At 31.6% G+C, this 12,885-nt stretch overlaps 1 protein-coding gene across 3 annotated transcripts in view; it reads left to right on the plus strand.

Moving 5' to 3' along the window:
• Window positions 1-10,606, plus strand: part of LOC117177982 (probable multidrug resistance-associated protein lethal(2)03659) — a 29,583-nt gene extending 18,977 nt beyond the window's left edge. For all 3 annotated transcript variants that reach the window (XM_033369139.1, XM_033369140.1, XM_033369141.1), the window contains 9 exons: window positions 2,017-2,265; window positions 3,522-3,777; window positions 6,579-6,753; window positions 6,830-6,986; window positions 7,057-7,259; window positions 7,520-8,849; window positions 8,920-9,134; window positions 9,205-10,283; window positions 10,378-10,606. In XM_033369139.1, the coding sequence (XP_033225030.1) occupies window positions 2,017-2,265; window positions 3,522-3,777; window positions 6,579-6,753; window positions 6,830-6,986; window positions 7,057-7,259; window positions 7,520-8,849; window positions 8,920-9,134; window positions 9,205-10,283; window positions 10,378-10,500 (3,787 nt within the window). In that variant the 3' untranslated portion in view covers window positions 10,501-10,606. The remainder of the gene's footprint in view (window positions 1-2,016; window positions 2,266-3,521; window positions 3,778-6,578; window positions 6,754-6,829; window positions 6,987-7,056; window positions 7,260-7,519; window positions 8,850-8,919; window positions 9,135-9,204; window positions 10,284-10,377) is intronic.
• Window positions 10,607-12,885: the final 2,279 nt, after the last annotated feature.

Raw genomic sequence — 12,885 nt, forward strand, 5'->3', positions numbered from 1 at the left:
ACTTATAGTTCACAAAACATTTTGTAATAGATACATTTGTTGAAATACCATATAATGTTTCTGCAGCTTGATATATAGAAGTTAATTGTAGAATTTAATAATCATAATATTTCAATTTTTCTAAAAATAATTTCAGCTGAGAGTTTTTTCGATTAAAAACTTATAATTAATTATTTTCAATCACTTTTCCAAGAAATTTCTTTTCGAATTAACTGTTTTATAAAATATAAGTTCGTCTTTGAAATTCAATGAAAATAAACGGTTATTTATATAATATATGTGTTATATTTTTCTTGCCTGGAATCAAAAGTTACACAATTTGTATACATTATTGTGCATATTTTAATAATTATTTATTTAAATCACAAGAATTGTTTTTCAATGTGATTTTGAATCGCGCTTCAAAGGGTAGACAACCAGCGCTCAGCCCTAACGCACGCATGAATGAAAATTATTATCATTTCATTATTGCATTCAATAGTCCCTAAAAAAGAAAAACTATTTTTCCATTGTTATCCCCTCAGTATTCAACGAAGTGAAGTGAGCTAGTGATTGGAGTGAAAATACCTGATTGTATATGTAGACGGTCATGACTTTTCTATACATCCCGACTTTAGTTTAAATGTCGACGGGCATGACTAACCTAACTTTTGGAAGTTGCATTAGGAAGTTATAATTTTATTCTAAGTGATTGGTACGCCCTATTAAATGAAAGAAATTTGAAAATTAGGAAAATATTGTTTCAAATGGTTTCCTTATTAACAATTATTTAGGCTAATATCACAAAGCGAATAGTTGCTTTGACAAGTATTCAGGTGGCTGACAGCGCGGTTCAGAACTCCACAACTCTGCATGAGCCAAAATTCAGTCTCCAAATGATACTTTCCCCTAGATACCCACATGGGCACCTACGTTAAGAGGAATACATTTGAGACTTGAAAACTCTCTCAAATGATCATTGAGAGCCCAATGAAATTTGAGCTGCAAAAAATTTAACACCAGATTTTTTCTGTGCACGCCTGAGTTTGGATGAAACTTTATCTTTGCTGGTTCTTCCAACGTCTTCGGCTCATTTATTTTTCACTTCTATGTCCATAGGCAACTTTGAAAATATTTTGAGTGGATCATCTTTGGTATTGCACTTGCAATCAGGTTCAAAACATTTTTTTTATAAGAGGCTACCATTATTATGATACTTGTAAACGAATAACGTGTACTCGTGATTCGGAACATTTGATTGACAAAAATTTGAGGTTCTTCTTGGAAACATCTTATTCACACGCACTTGAATGATATTATTTATTTTATAGGTTTTATGTTTTAAGCCAAATTGTATTTTTTAGTGAGATTTGATTACGGCTGCGGGCTGCTTCTTTTGAACCATTTGAAGTAAAAAATAATCTGTTAGAAATTTTAATTTTCGGTAACTGTCTGCTAGCCACTTCGTCAGTCAATAGAATATTATTCTATTATAACATATACTATTATAACAATTGATTCGGCGGGTTTTCGAACGTGACATTTCAAGGTCACAGAGTTTTTGAATCGAGATTTCGAAACTTTTCTTAAACATTTTTTTTCTAAACAATGAAGTATTCAATTTTTTTTTAATGCACTTAAGTTTCCAAATTTTATTTAGTATTCAAAAAATATATTACCTAAAATTCATGCAACGACCCCATTTCCCTACCTACTTTCCTCTTGCTACCGCTACATTCCCCGCTCTAATTTTCAATAATTTGCCCTCACTTCGCCTAATTTCCTTACCCTCCCGTCCATTGTCCATCATTTTTTCTAGTCCACCTTATTTGACCTAATTTTCTCTAATTTTCCTCCCACAATTTCCCCTATCCTCATTTCTCCTGAATTAACCTACATCCCACAATCCCCCTCCATCATTTCCCCTCACGTCCCCTCCTTGAGAAAAAGTAGGACCTACAGGTATACCCTAAAAATATAATTATTATAAAAAAATAGAGTATTGAATTAAACAATGTGTGTAATTTAAATTCGCAGATGGATGTATGAAACATTTCGTTTAGGATGTAAAAGAGACTTGGAGATGGCAGATATTTACTGCTCTTTAAAAGAAGACTCCAGCAAAGTTTTAGGAGATCTCATATCTGAAGTTTGGTTGAAAGAAGAAAAAATATGCAATGAAAGCAAAATTCGAAAGCCTAGTTTGATTAGAGTCCTTGCAAAATCCTTTGGAAGAAAGTTTATAGTGATAGGCCTCTGGCAAATATTTGATGCACTTTTCATTAGGTATCTATATTTTAAACGTTTAAGCGTCCTGGTCTCTGATTTTTTTATTCTCTAACATTAAAAACAGATAAATTTTTGAAATGCATTATTAAACAAAGTTTTAATTATTAAGTTAACGTTAAGTTAATTGAAGTGGTACGATTTCTAAGTAAAGAAATTAAAATTAACTTATAAATTGAAAGTCTTTAAAATTGAACAATTTTAATCAGAAGTTCTCAGAATTGCAAAATGTCAGGTTAAAGTTGTGAAAAATATACAGCTTAATTAGAAAGGTGTTGAAGTTGTATCATTTCTAATTCAAAGCATGAATTAAAAAATTTTATTTGAAATTAGAGAATCTTGAAATTGAATGTCAGATTAAAATTTCGCAAATAGAACAATTTCCAAATCTAAGAAATTAAATATCCTTACATTTGTATTTTGAAAATTAGATAATGTGAAATTTAAACGAATTTAGACTGTAGTTTTTCTAACGTAGAAGCGTCTAAAATTGAATAATTTAAAATGAAAAACTTTCAAATTAAAAAATGTGCAATTCCGAACGATTAAAATTTGACAATTTGGAATAAAAAATTTATAATTAAACTGAATGTTTCTAATTCAATGCTTCCGAAATTCAAGAGTTGAAAATTATTATTACATAATAACATTATAACATTTGACAGAAAAAGTCGCGCGATAAAAAACGGGTCTTAGTATGGACAAAGTGATTCAACTAATGAATTTCAATTGATTATTATTTGTATTAATTAAACACTTAGTTTTGTTATAATTTTTTTAACTTACATTTTTACTCTGCACTCGAAACCACCATGTTATAAGCCTATAAAACACCTTTAAAAGTGAGCGTTAGATAGCCCTTTACCGAATGGAAGCAGCTACTGAACGTTTATTAGTTCCAGATGCCGCCACACTAATAGATTACTAGTTCCACAAATGGACACTGAATAACGCGCAATGTATTCTCTAACCGTACTATTGGAAACCGCTCGGGTCGAATACGGCACCTGGTGATAAATTTCGAAGTTTTCTATACGGTTAACTTTCTTCTAGTAAACACGTTAAAGCCTTCAAGAAATTTTGCAAATGTTAAAAACAAAAGAATGTTCGGACAGTGATCATCATCATTATAGAAAAAAACATTCAGCTCATAGGACGCTTTCGGTAAAGGGTTATCTAACCGGCTATCGTACATCACTCACAGTTCACACACTTGTGATATAATATACTATTAATTTCACGTCGTTTTATTTTAGAATTCTCCAAGTATTGATATTTGCTAAAGTATTAAGTTATTTTAATAATAAAAATGAGATGTCAAAGAGTGAAGCTTTTTATTGGGCTTCAGGTTTCGCGTTTTGTGAAATTTTAACTAATATTATCACACACCATCGACAATATGCCATGGCACACTTGGGAATGAAATTTAGAATTGCCTGCTCGGCCATTGTGTATAGAAAATGTTTAAGATTATCTAAAGCTTCCGAAGAAAGCAATGCTTCAACAGGTCAGGTAAGAAAACACTATTAGAAGAATTTAAAAACATTATTTGCGTGTATTGGAAACATCCGTTAATGACGTAAGACTTTCTTAAGATTTTATATGATGCTATTTAATAGCTGTCTTGACTGTTCGGAATTACTTTTTATGCTTTTATACACATTATATCATTATTTTTAAAAATTTATTTTTACAAAATATAAATTTCTATCTTAAAACGATTACTTCGGAAAAATAATGTTTGAAGAAGAAAAAAACTGCCTTATCCCGGATTTGAACCGGGACTGGCACTATCCATGAGTGTACGATAAAAAATGGTACGTTTGTCTCAGTGAAGAAACGCGTGTAGTATTACCCTGTAAAAAGCTATGGAACACAAGAAAAGATCTGCTGAGGTCGTGTTGGCGTAAATGGTTAATGCTCCGCTGATGAATAGTGGCGTCTCGAGTTCAAATCCAGAATAAGGCAGATTTTTTCTTCAAAAATTATTTGTACGGAGTGATCGTTTTAACATCGAAATTTGTACTAATTAATAATATTTTATAATGCATAAGTCCAATTAATATAGAGGCGAGGAGTTTAATAATTCTGGAAGTCTAGTTTACACTTTTAATGAAATCTTTTATAATTTGAATTTCATAATTTCTAAAATTACCTTCAAGTTTCATGAAGAACTTGGGTATCGTATAAAATCTGTAGAATCCTTTGAAATTCAGTGACTTATTTTGAAATTTCTTTAAATCCTTAAAAACCCTTCAAGACCTGTAAAAATGATTGAAGTCGCTTAAAATCTGTAAATATCAGCTTAAATTTATTGATATATTATAATCTATTCAAATTAATTTAAAATAATTCGTCGAAATTGCTTAAAATCGTCGAAACTCTTTTATACCTCTTGAAATTCGTTAAAATCTCGTAAAATCCTTTAAAATCTTTGCAAATCTTTTGAAATACCCTGAAATCTTTTGAAATCTCTTTAAAACTCTTCAAATCTTCGAAATTTCATTGAAATCACCTGATTATCTTTCGAGTTCGTAAAAATAATTCGTATAAAATTCTTTAAAATCCTCTGAAATCCAATGACTTTTTTGAAATCTTTTAAAATGGATTAAGACTATTTGATACCTGTAAAAATAATTTAAAATTCGTGGAAATCCCTTCAAATTCCTAAAAATTCCTAAAAATATTTTAAGAGACATTCCCTGAAATTCCTTAAAATCATTGAAACATATTTTTATGTCTCTAAATCCTTTAAAATCCTTTGAAATGTTTTAAAATCGTTTGAAGCTTCTTTAAATTTTTTGAAATCTCTTTAAATCCCCTAAATCTTTGAAATCTCATTAGAAACAATCTGGAAATCGTTGAGATTCCGTGAAATATTTCGAAATCGTATGAAATCCTTTAAAATCTTTAAAATCCCTTTAAAATTAAATGAAATCTGTAAAATTCGTTGGCAATCTTTCTGAATCTCTGGAAATCCCTTCCCTTATATTAAAATCGATTAAAATCCTTTTAAAGCCATTACAATTTTTCTGAAATCCCTTAAAATCCTTTATAGTATTCGAAAATCCTTTGAGAGACCGTGAAATCATCAAAACCTCTTTAAATCTCCTAAGATCTATTAAAATCCCTTAAAATCACTGGAAATCTTTGCAGATCTTTTGAAATTTTCCGAAATCATATGACATTTTTTTAAATTCCTTCAAATGTTTTAAATCTTATAAAAATTCCCTGTTATCCGTCAAAATTCGTGAAAATACTTGGGTATCAATTAAAATCCTTTTAAAAGTTTTCAATTCCCTAAAAATTCTTTGAAATCCCCTGAGTTATTTAAAGATATTTTGCTTGTAATTCCTTAAAATATCTCAAAATACATCGAAATCCATCGTTATCGTATGAAATCCTTTGAAATCGATTAAAACCTCTTAAATCTAATTCAAGTTCTTGAATTTCTTTAAAATCTTGTAAAATTTCTTGAAAAAATGGAGATTTTTTGTGCAATAGTATTAGGTAATTTCTTTAAACTCCTTGTTTCAAAATTATTTGAAATCTGTGAAACTTCTCGTAATTCTTTGAAATTATTTAAAATAACCTCAGACGTAATTGTTCGAAATAGTTTGTAGTTAAAATCGGTTGAAATCTGCTGAAATACTTTCAAATCTTTTTTAATTTGTTTAAACATTCGTTCGCGCTGAAAATATCTCATACATTTTTTTCTTTATTGAGAGAAAACATAAAATCTTAAATAAGGGGGGGGGGGGTCATAGGAAATCTTAGGAATCCTTAAAATAGGGTTTTGGTAATTTATAATTAAAAAAATCATACTTTTGCAATTAATAGACGTTCCCATCAGGGTGCTAAGAAAATGCTCTAATTTTTTTCTAAAATTTCTCCCCTACAAATTGTTCTGTTTGATGTTAAAATATCTTCTGAATTTTGACAAAATTTGACAAATATATTTAGGGTACTGTTAGGCTCATTTTTGCAAAAAATAGCTTATTTCATTTTAATTGACGTTGTTGATAATATATTTTACTTTAAAATATATCCACTGATTAATCTTCAGTAAAAAAATGTACCCGAAGTTTTGACAGAGTTAAAAAATATATATTTAGGTCTCTCGTAAACCCATTATTGCACAAAAAAAGCCAATTTAATTAAAATTTTTGCTGCTCATGGCATATTTAACATTGCAACACATGCATTTGCCAGTGTAAAATAATCCATTAACAGCAGAGCCATTTTTAGAAAAAATAAGGCCACTGTTTGGTCTACACTATTATGTACAGTATTTTTCTATTTCCATTTCGCAGATTATTAATTTGTTAAGCAATGATGTGGAGATCCTTAATTATGGTTTTTATTCTCTAAATTTCCTCTGGATTGCTCCGATTCAAGCAATAATTATCACAGTAATACTTTATCAGCGAATAAAAATTTCGTGTTTTATGGGAATCTTAATTATTTTCATGCTCTTTCCTTTACAAGGTAAAAAACAATGACGTATACTAGCCATAAGTGATAAATTGTGACAGATAATATTATGATAAAAAAATAATTTCAGCATACATGGGTAAATGGGTGAATAATTTGACTGAGAAGGCTTCTTTACGGACAGATACGAGGCTTTCACTGATGGACGAAATCATCCATGGGGTACAAGTAATTAAAATGTACGCTTGGGAAAAGTCATTTTCTCATTTGGTTGACAAAGCGAGAGCGTAAGTTCTGTATCTTATCAAAATTAAATTTTCTTACGGTATGAATTTCTCATAATTTTTTTTCTTGTAGAAAAGAGATGAGCGTTCTTAGGAAAATATCTTTTATTGACGCTATTACAATTTGCTTTGACACTTACATTCCTCGAGTTTGTGTTTTTGTTATCATATTGACTTACGTTTTATTCGAAAATCACGTCTCGGCCGAGCAAGTTTATATGGTCACAGCTTTTTACAACGAATTAAGAACTTCTATAAATATCCATATGGCACTTGGTAGGTATTTCTATTCAATAATAATTGAAAATTTGTTCTGTCCCTGACTGGATGCAAACAGATTAAAAAAATTCAAACTTTTGGATGAAATATGATTGAAAAGGATTGATATAATCGTAAAAAGGATTGATATAATCGTAGGGTAATGAATTGACGGGTAAAGGATTAATATAGATGATGTGATCAAAGATAATCTAAATTAACTAACCAATTATTTCCAAGAGGGGCTATAGTAATCTTCCATTTTTTATCATCCGCAGGGATACAGTTTACTGCGAAAACGCTCGTATCTATCAAACGCCTTGAGCGTCTTTTAATGCGTAAAGAAATTCATCCTACAATAGATAGAAATATTATTGATCAAACAAGCGATCCCAACATTGCAGTAAAACTTACTGAAGCATCTACCAAGTGGTCCCCCGAGATTAAAAAAAACACCATTCATAACATCAGTTTTAATGTTAAACGTGGTTCACTTTCTGCAATTATCGGACAAGTAGGATCTGGTAAAAGCAGCTTGCTTCATGTCATACTCGATGAACTTCCACTTTCAAGTGGGAGTATTCAAGTTTCAGGAACAATTGCTTATGTTAGTCAAGAACCTTGGGTATTTGCATCTTCCATCAGACAGAATATACTTTTTGGATTACCAATGGACAAAAAACGGTATGAAGAAGTAGTAAAGGTTTGTCAGTTGGTACAAGATTTTTCTATGTTTCCCTTTGGAGATAAAACGCTTATTGGTGAAAAAGGGATAACATTGAGTGGGGGTCAAAAATCCAGGATCAATCTGGCAAGAGCAGTCTATAGAGATGCTGATATTTATCTGTTAGACGATCCTCTATCAGCTGTTGACACCCACGTCGGCAGGAAAATTTTTGACGATTGTATTTCTAAGTACTTGAAAGGAAAGACAATTATCCTAGTAACACATCAGCTTCAGTACCTCAAAAATGTTGATAGAATATTCATTTTGAATAGTGGTTCAGTGGAGATGGAAGGTAACTTTAACAGTTTGCATAAGTCAGGATTAGATTTATTAAAAATACTTCCAATCACGGATGACAATGATGAGAAAGGTCATGGTGGTTATAAAGGTTCTAAAGACACACATGAAATCAATAATGATCAATTTATAACACTTGAAAGAAACCTCAAAGAGAATAAAAATTTCAACGATGAACCACAAGAGATTGCCGAACATCGAGCAGTTGGCAAAACTTCTGGTAGGGTTTATCTCTCTTATTTGAAAGCAGTTGGAAATATATGGATTGTATTCTCAGCAATTTTTCTAAGTATATTGTACCAAATCGTTGCCACTTCTGGAGACATCTTTCTGGCAAGTTGGGTTGATAAAATAGATCAAAGTGCAAATGCAACTTCATTAGATGGTATGGACAATATGTGGTATATTCAAACATTTAGTATATTATCTGTAATGGCAGCAGTTCTAGCAAATGCATTTTTTCTGATGTTATGTGAGATGTGCATGAGATCTTCTCAAAACCTACATTCCTTCATGTTCTACAGCGTCATGCGTGCAAGAATGTCATTTTTTCATGAACATCCATCAGGAAGGATATTAAACCGGTAATTACATTTATGCTTCAAACAATTTAAACTCTAACAAAAGCATCTAAACCAAATGATGTTTTTGCAGATTTTCGAAAGATATGGGTGCAGTTGACAAGCAACTGCCATCCATTATAGAGGATATTGTACAAGCCGGTTTGTTGGTTGTGGCAGTTATGGTAATCAATATTTCTGCAAGTCCATGGCTTCTGATACCTACCGCAATAGTTGCTTCCATATTTTATGCAATGATTATTGTCTACATCAAAACAAGTCGCAGTCTGAAACGCCTAGAATCTACAAGTAAGGGATATTTTTAATTTGGAACCAAAGTAATCTAAAATTAGATCATAAAACGTAAATGTATTCGCAGATCGATCACCAGTCTTCAACCATATCAGCGCAACTTTACAAGGTCTCACAACTGTCAGGGCATTTAAGGCTGAAACAATCCTGACACAAGAGTTTGATAATTATCAAAATCTACATTCATCAGCTTGGTACATGTTCACATCTGGTGCAAGAGCTTTTGCTTTCTATTTACAGTTTATTTGCTCTCTCTACATAGGTTTTGTTATTTTCCTCTTTGTCTCTATCAGTGACTACATCTCTGCGGGAGACGCAGGATTGGTTATAACACAATGTCTCTTACTCTCTGGCATATTGCAGTTTGGTTTCAGGCAAGTTGCAGATCTGGAAAACCAGATGACATCTATTGAAAGAATCAGAGAATACAGTCATCTGGAAGAAGAACCGCCATTAGAAACAAGCCCAGAAAATAAACCGCTAGTTTCTTGGCCTTCTGAAGGGCGTGTAGAATTTAAAGAAGTGTGCTTAAGCTATCATCCTTTAGAAGCACTAGTACTTAAGAATTTGAATTTTTTGATACTTCCCAAGGAGAAAATTGGTATCGTGGGCAGAACAGGAGCCGGGAAAAGTTCTCTAATCGCTGCTCTCTTCCAATTAGCGTACTTAAAAGGGGAAATATACATTGATGGTGTAGCCACTAGTAAATTGGGATTACATGATGTCCGGTCTAATATCAGTATTATTCCTCAAGAACCTCTTCTTTTTGCTGGATCTCTAAGAAGAAATTTAGATCCTTTTGACAATTATTCTGATGATGATTTATGGCAAGCATTAGCAGAAGTGGAACTAAAGAATTTTATTATGGAATTATATGCTGGACTCAATGCCAAGGTATCTGATGGTGGATCCAACTTCAGTGTTGGTCAACGTCAACTTCTTTGTTTGGCACGTGCCATTGTTAGAAATAAGAAAATTTTAGTGTTGGATGAAGCCACTGCTAATGTAGACTTACAAACTGATAAACTTATCCAAAAGACTATTAGGTGGAGATTTAAAGATTGTACTGTGTTTATCATTGCTCATAGATTAAACACTGTAATGGACTGTGATAAATTCATAGTCATGGATTCTGGTTCTATGGTCGTGAGTATAATTTAAAATTCTAAATATAATATTGGCAATACTTATAAGTAATTTTAATTAAAATTTATTCCTTAATAATGTCTTTATCTTTAAGGAATTTGGACACCCTTATGAAATCTTGAGAAAAAAAGGATACTTATACAATATGGTGCAACAAACTGGCCCTGAGATGGCTGAAGTGCTTATGAACATGGCAGAAAGTGCAAATCGGCATTGAATATAATTTTTCGAATATTCCTATAGTTATTTAAAAGTAAATTTTCTTCCTGAATTACCCATAAGATTAGCAAAAATGATCATAATATATATTTTTTTAATACTGGCCTTTATAAACATTTTGAATGTATTTTTAATTAACTTTTTTTGTACTTACCCTGTTCTTCCTTTGTTCCTTCCTTATGTTAATGAATTTATTCAGTACCAAAAGCTTATGAAATAAGATTAATTTTGACAGAAATTCAAAATTTCTAATTGCTTAAAGAGCTTACATGACAATCGAACAGATTATAAGGTATTTGAAACTAAAATTTGTTAATATTCTTCTTCTGTTCAAATTCAAAGGAGAATTGTAAATTTTTATTACAAGAATTAAAAGTCTTAATAACTATCGACAACCTATAACTATCTTGATAACATCAACATGTTTTTTTCTTGTGAACGCATATGATCGCATATGATCGAATATAGTTTGTGCCTAAAATATTGGTGTATTTCAAGAATTGAGTTTTTCTTTTTTAAAAAATGGACAAATTGACAAAGTTGTGTATATCATAATTTTTTTTGGTAGAACTTTGTTTTTAAATGCTGTAATCGATTCACCTTCTCGGAGTCAATAATTCTAGCATTTGTGAAGTTACTAAATTGCTAATATTTAATAGCAAAAGATTTAAAAACTACAAAATCATTCGAACGATATTTATTGAATCAATTTTAACATTTTTTATAAAAAAAAGATGTATGCAATTAAAATGTACGTATAGAATTTGTTTTCCGAACCATAATTAAAATATGGATAATAAAGAAGTTCTGCTACAGGAAAAATCCACGAGAAAATGCAAATGCTTTTTCTTTACTATCATTTACATAAGTTATGATAAATTATTTATAGCCATAATCTCATATGCATAAATGTTTCTAGAAATTTTAATTAAATTTCAGGAGGCTATATGACATATTTCGATTGGGACAAAAATGAGACTTGAACGTCGCTATCTTTATAGCTGCTTAGAGGAAGATTATAGTCAATCATAAGGACATAACATTTATAAGACTTGCAATTAAGAATACAAGAAATCCAGGGAAAACAATATCCTAAAATCTGAGTCAATTAAAAGTTCTTACAAAATGTTTCGGAAAAAAATTAATAATTTTGGGTATATAGCAAAAATGTAATGAAATTTTTTCGGTGTAAATGCAATTTCACTTTTAAACTTTATTCTCTAGACTCCTGGGAAAAGTTATCAACTTTTAATGCAACATTTTACAATGCTGTGCTTTAGATTTTTTTGAGCGGTTCAATTTACTCGAGTATTACGTTTTTTAAGGGCAAATCAGAAATTTGAAAGACAGATGCTTATTGTTGGGCTTTAGGATTTCTGATATCTTGAGTTTTGTCCGATATTATTTTCTGGCTTTGTGTACCCGTGTAGAAATTTTCCCGGTTGGCCCTACTACAACAAGGTTTCTGGTAGGATCCCAGCCGGGCTACCTCTGGCTGGGTTTCATGGACAGGAACCGTTCGGCAGCCGGTCGAGCTACATACTATATTTCTCGAATCACCAAGTCGGGAGCCGGCCGGTTACTGTCCGAGCCAACCCTGCTTATATCTCATGGTCGGGAGCCGACAGAGCACTGGCCAGGATAATTTTTTGTCAAAATTACACATTTTTTAAGAGGTGTGATGTTATCAAAGACGTCATTATGGATGATAGATGAATTATCATTTAAAAAGTATAATTTAAAGATTTATTAGAGCAGTGAAACAGAAATAAGCTGTTTTAAATTCTGTAAAAAAATCATTACATTTTTCTGAATGTTTTCACTTATTAAATAAAACTGTTATCAATTTTGGTAAGTGCATCAGCAGAAATGTTACAATTTTCACTATTTTCACATAATGTTTAGTATGTACACTTTCAAATTTACCGCCTTATGTATCCCTCTCTGCGTCTGGTGACTGCGTAGACACTCACTAATTTTCAGTTTCAAACTTCGAACGATAGTGCACGTTGTACTTACGGCGCGTCATTACCTCGAAGTTTGCAAATAAAATCGAGATCCGTAATTAAAATCAACCTTGTTATAGTAATCAGAGCTCACAGACCTGAAACGCCGCAACGATGCCGCACGAGGGGAATCGTCCCCCGCCAGTCGCCACTCATCGGCCGCCTGCCTTTACCCCTCAGCCTCCTCATCCCCAAGGTCTCGGTCGGTCCCGTCTATACTCTCAGTCCATAGTCTATATCTAATTATCTATACTCGTTTGTTTCTGCTTTTCTCATTTCTCACCTTCTCCCCCAATTCTTAATTTTTCAGGCGTGTTTCGGAAGCATTATAGAGATTAGTATATTTTATTATTTGCTGCGCCAGATTTAGAATTTGA

The sequence above is a fragment of the Belonocnema kinseyi genome, chromosome 8, assembly GCF_010883055.1.
Source record: "Belonocnema kinseyi isolate 2016_QV_RU_SX_M_011 chromosome 8, B_treatae_v1, whole genome shotgun sequence".
Classification (NCBI taxonomy): Eukaryota; Metazoa; Arthropoda; class Insecta; order Hymenoptera; family Cynipidae; genus Belonocnema; species Belonocnema kinseyi.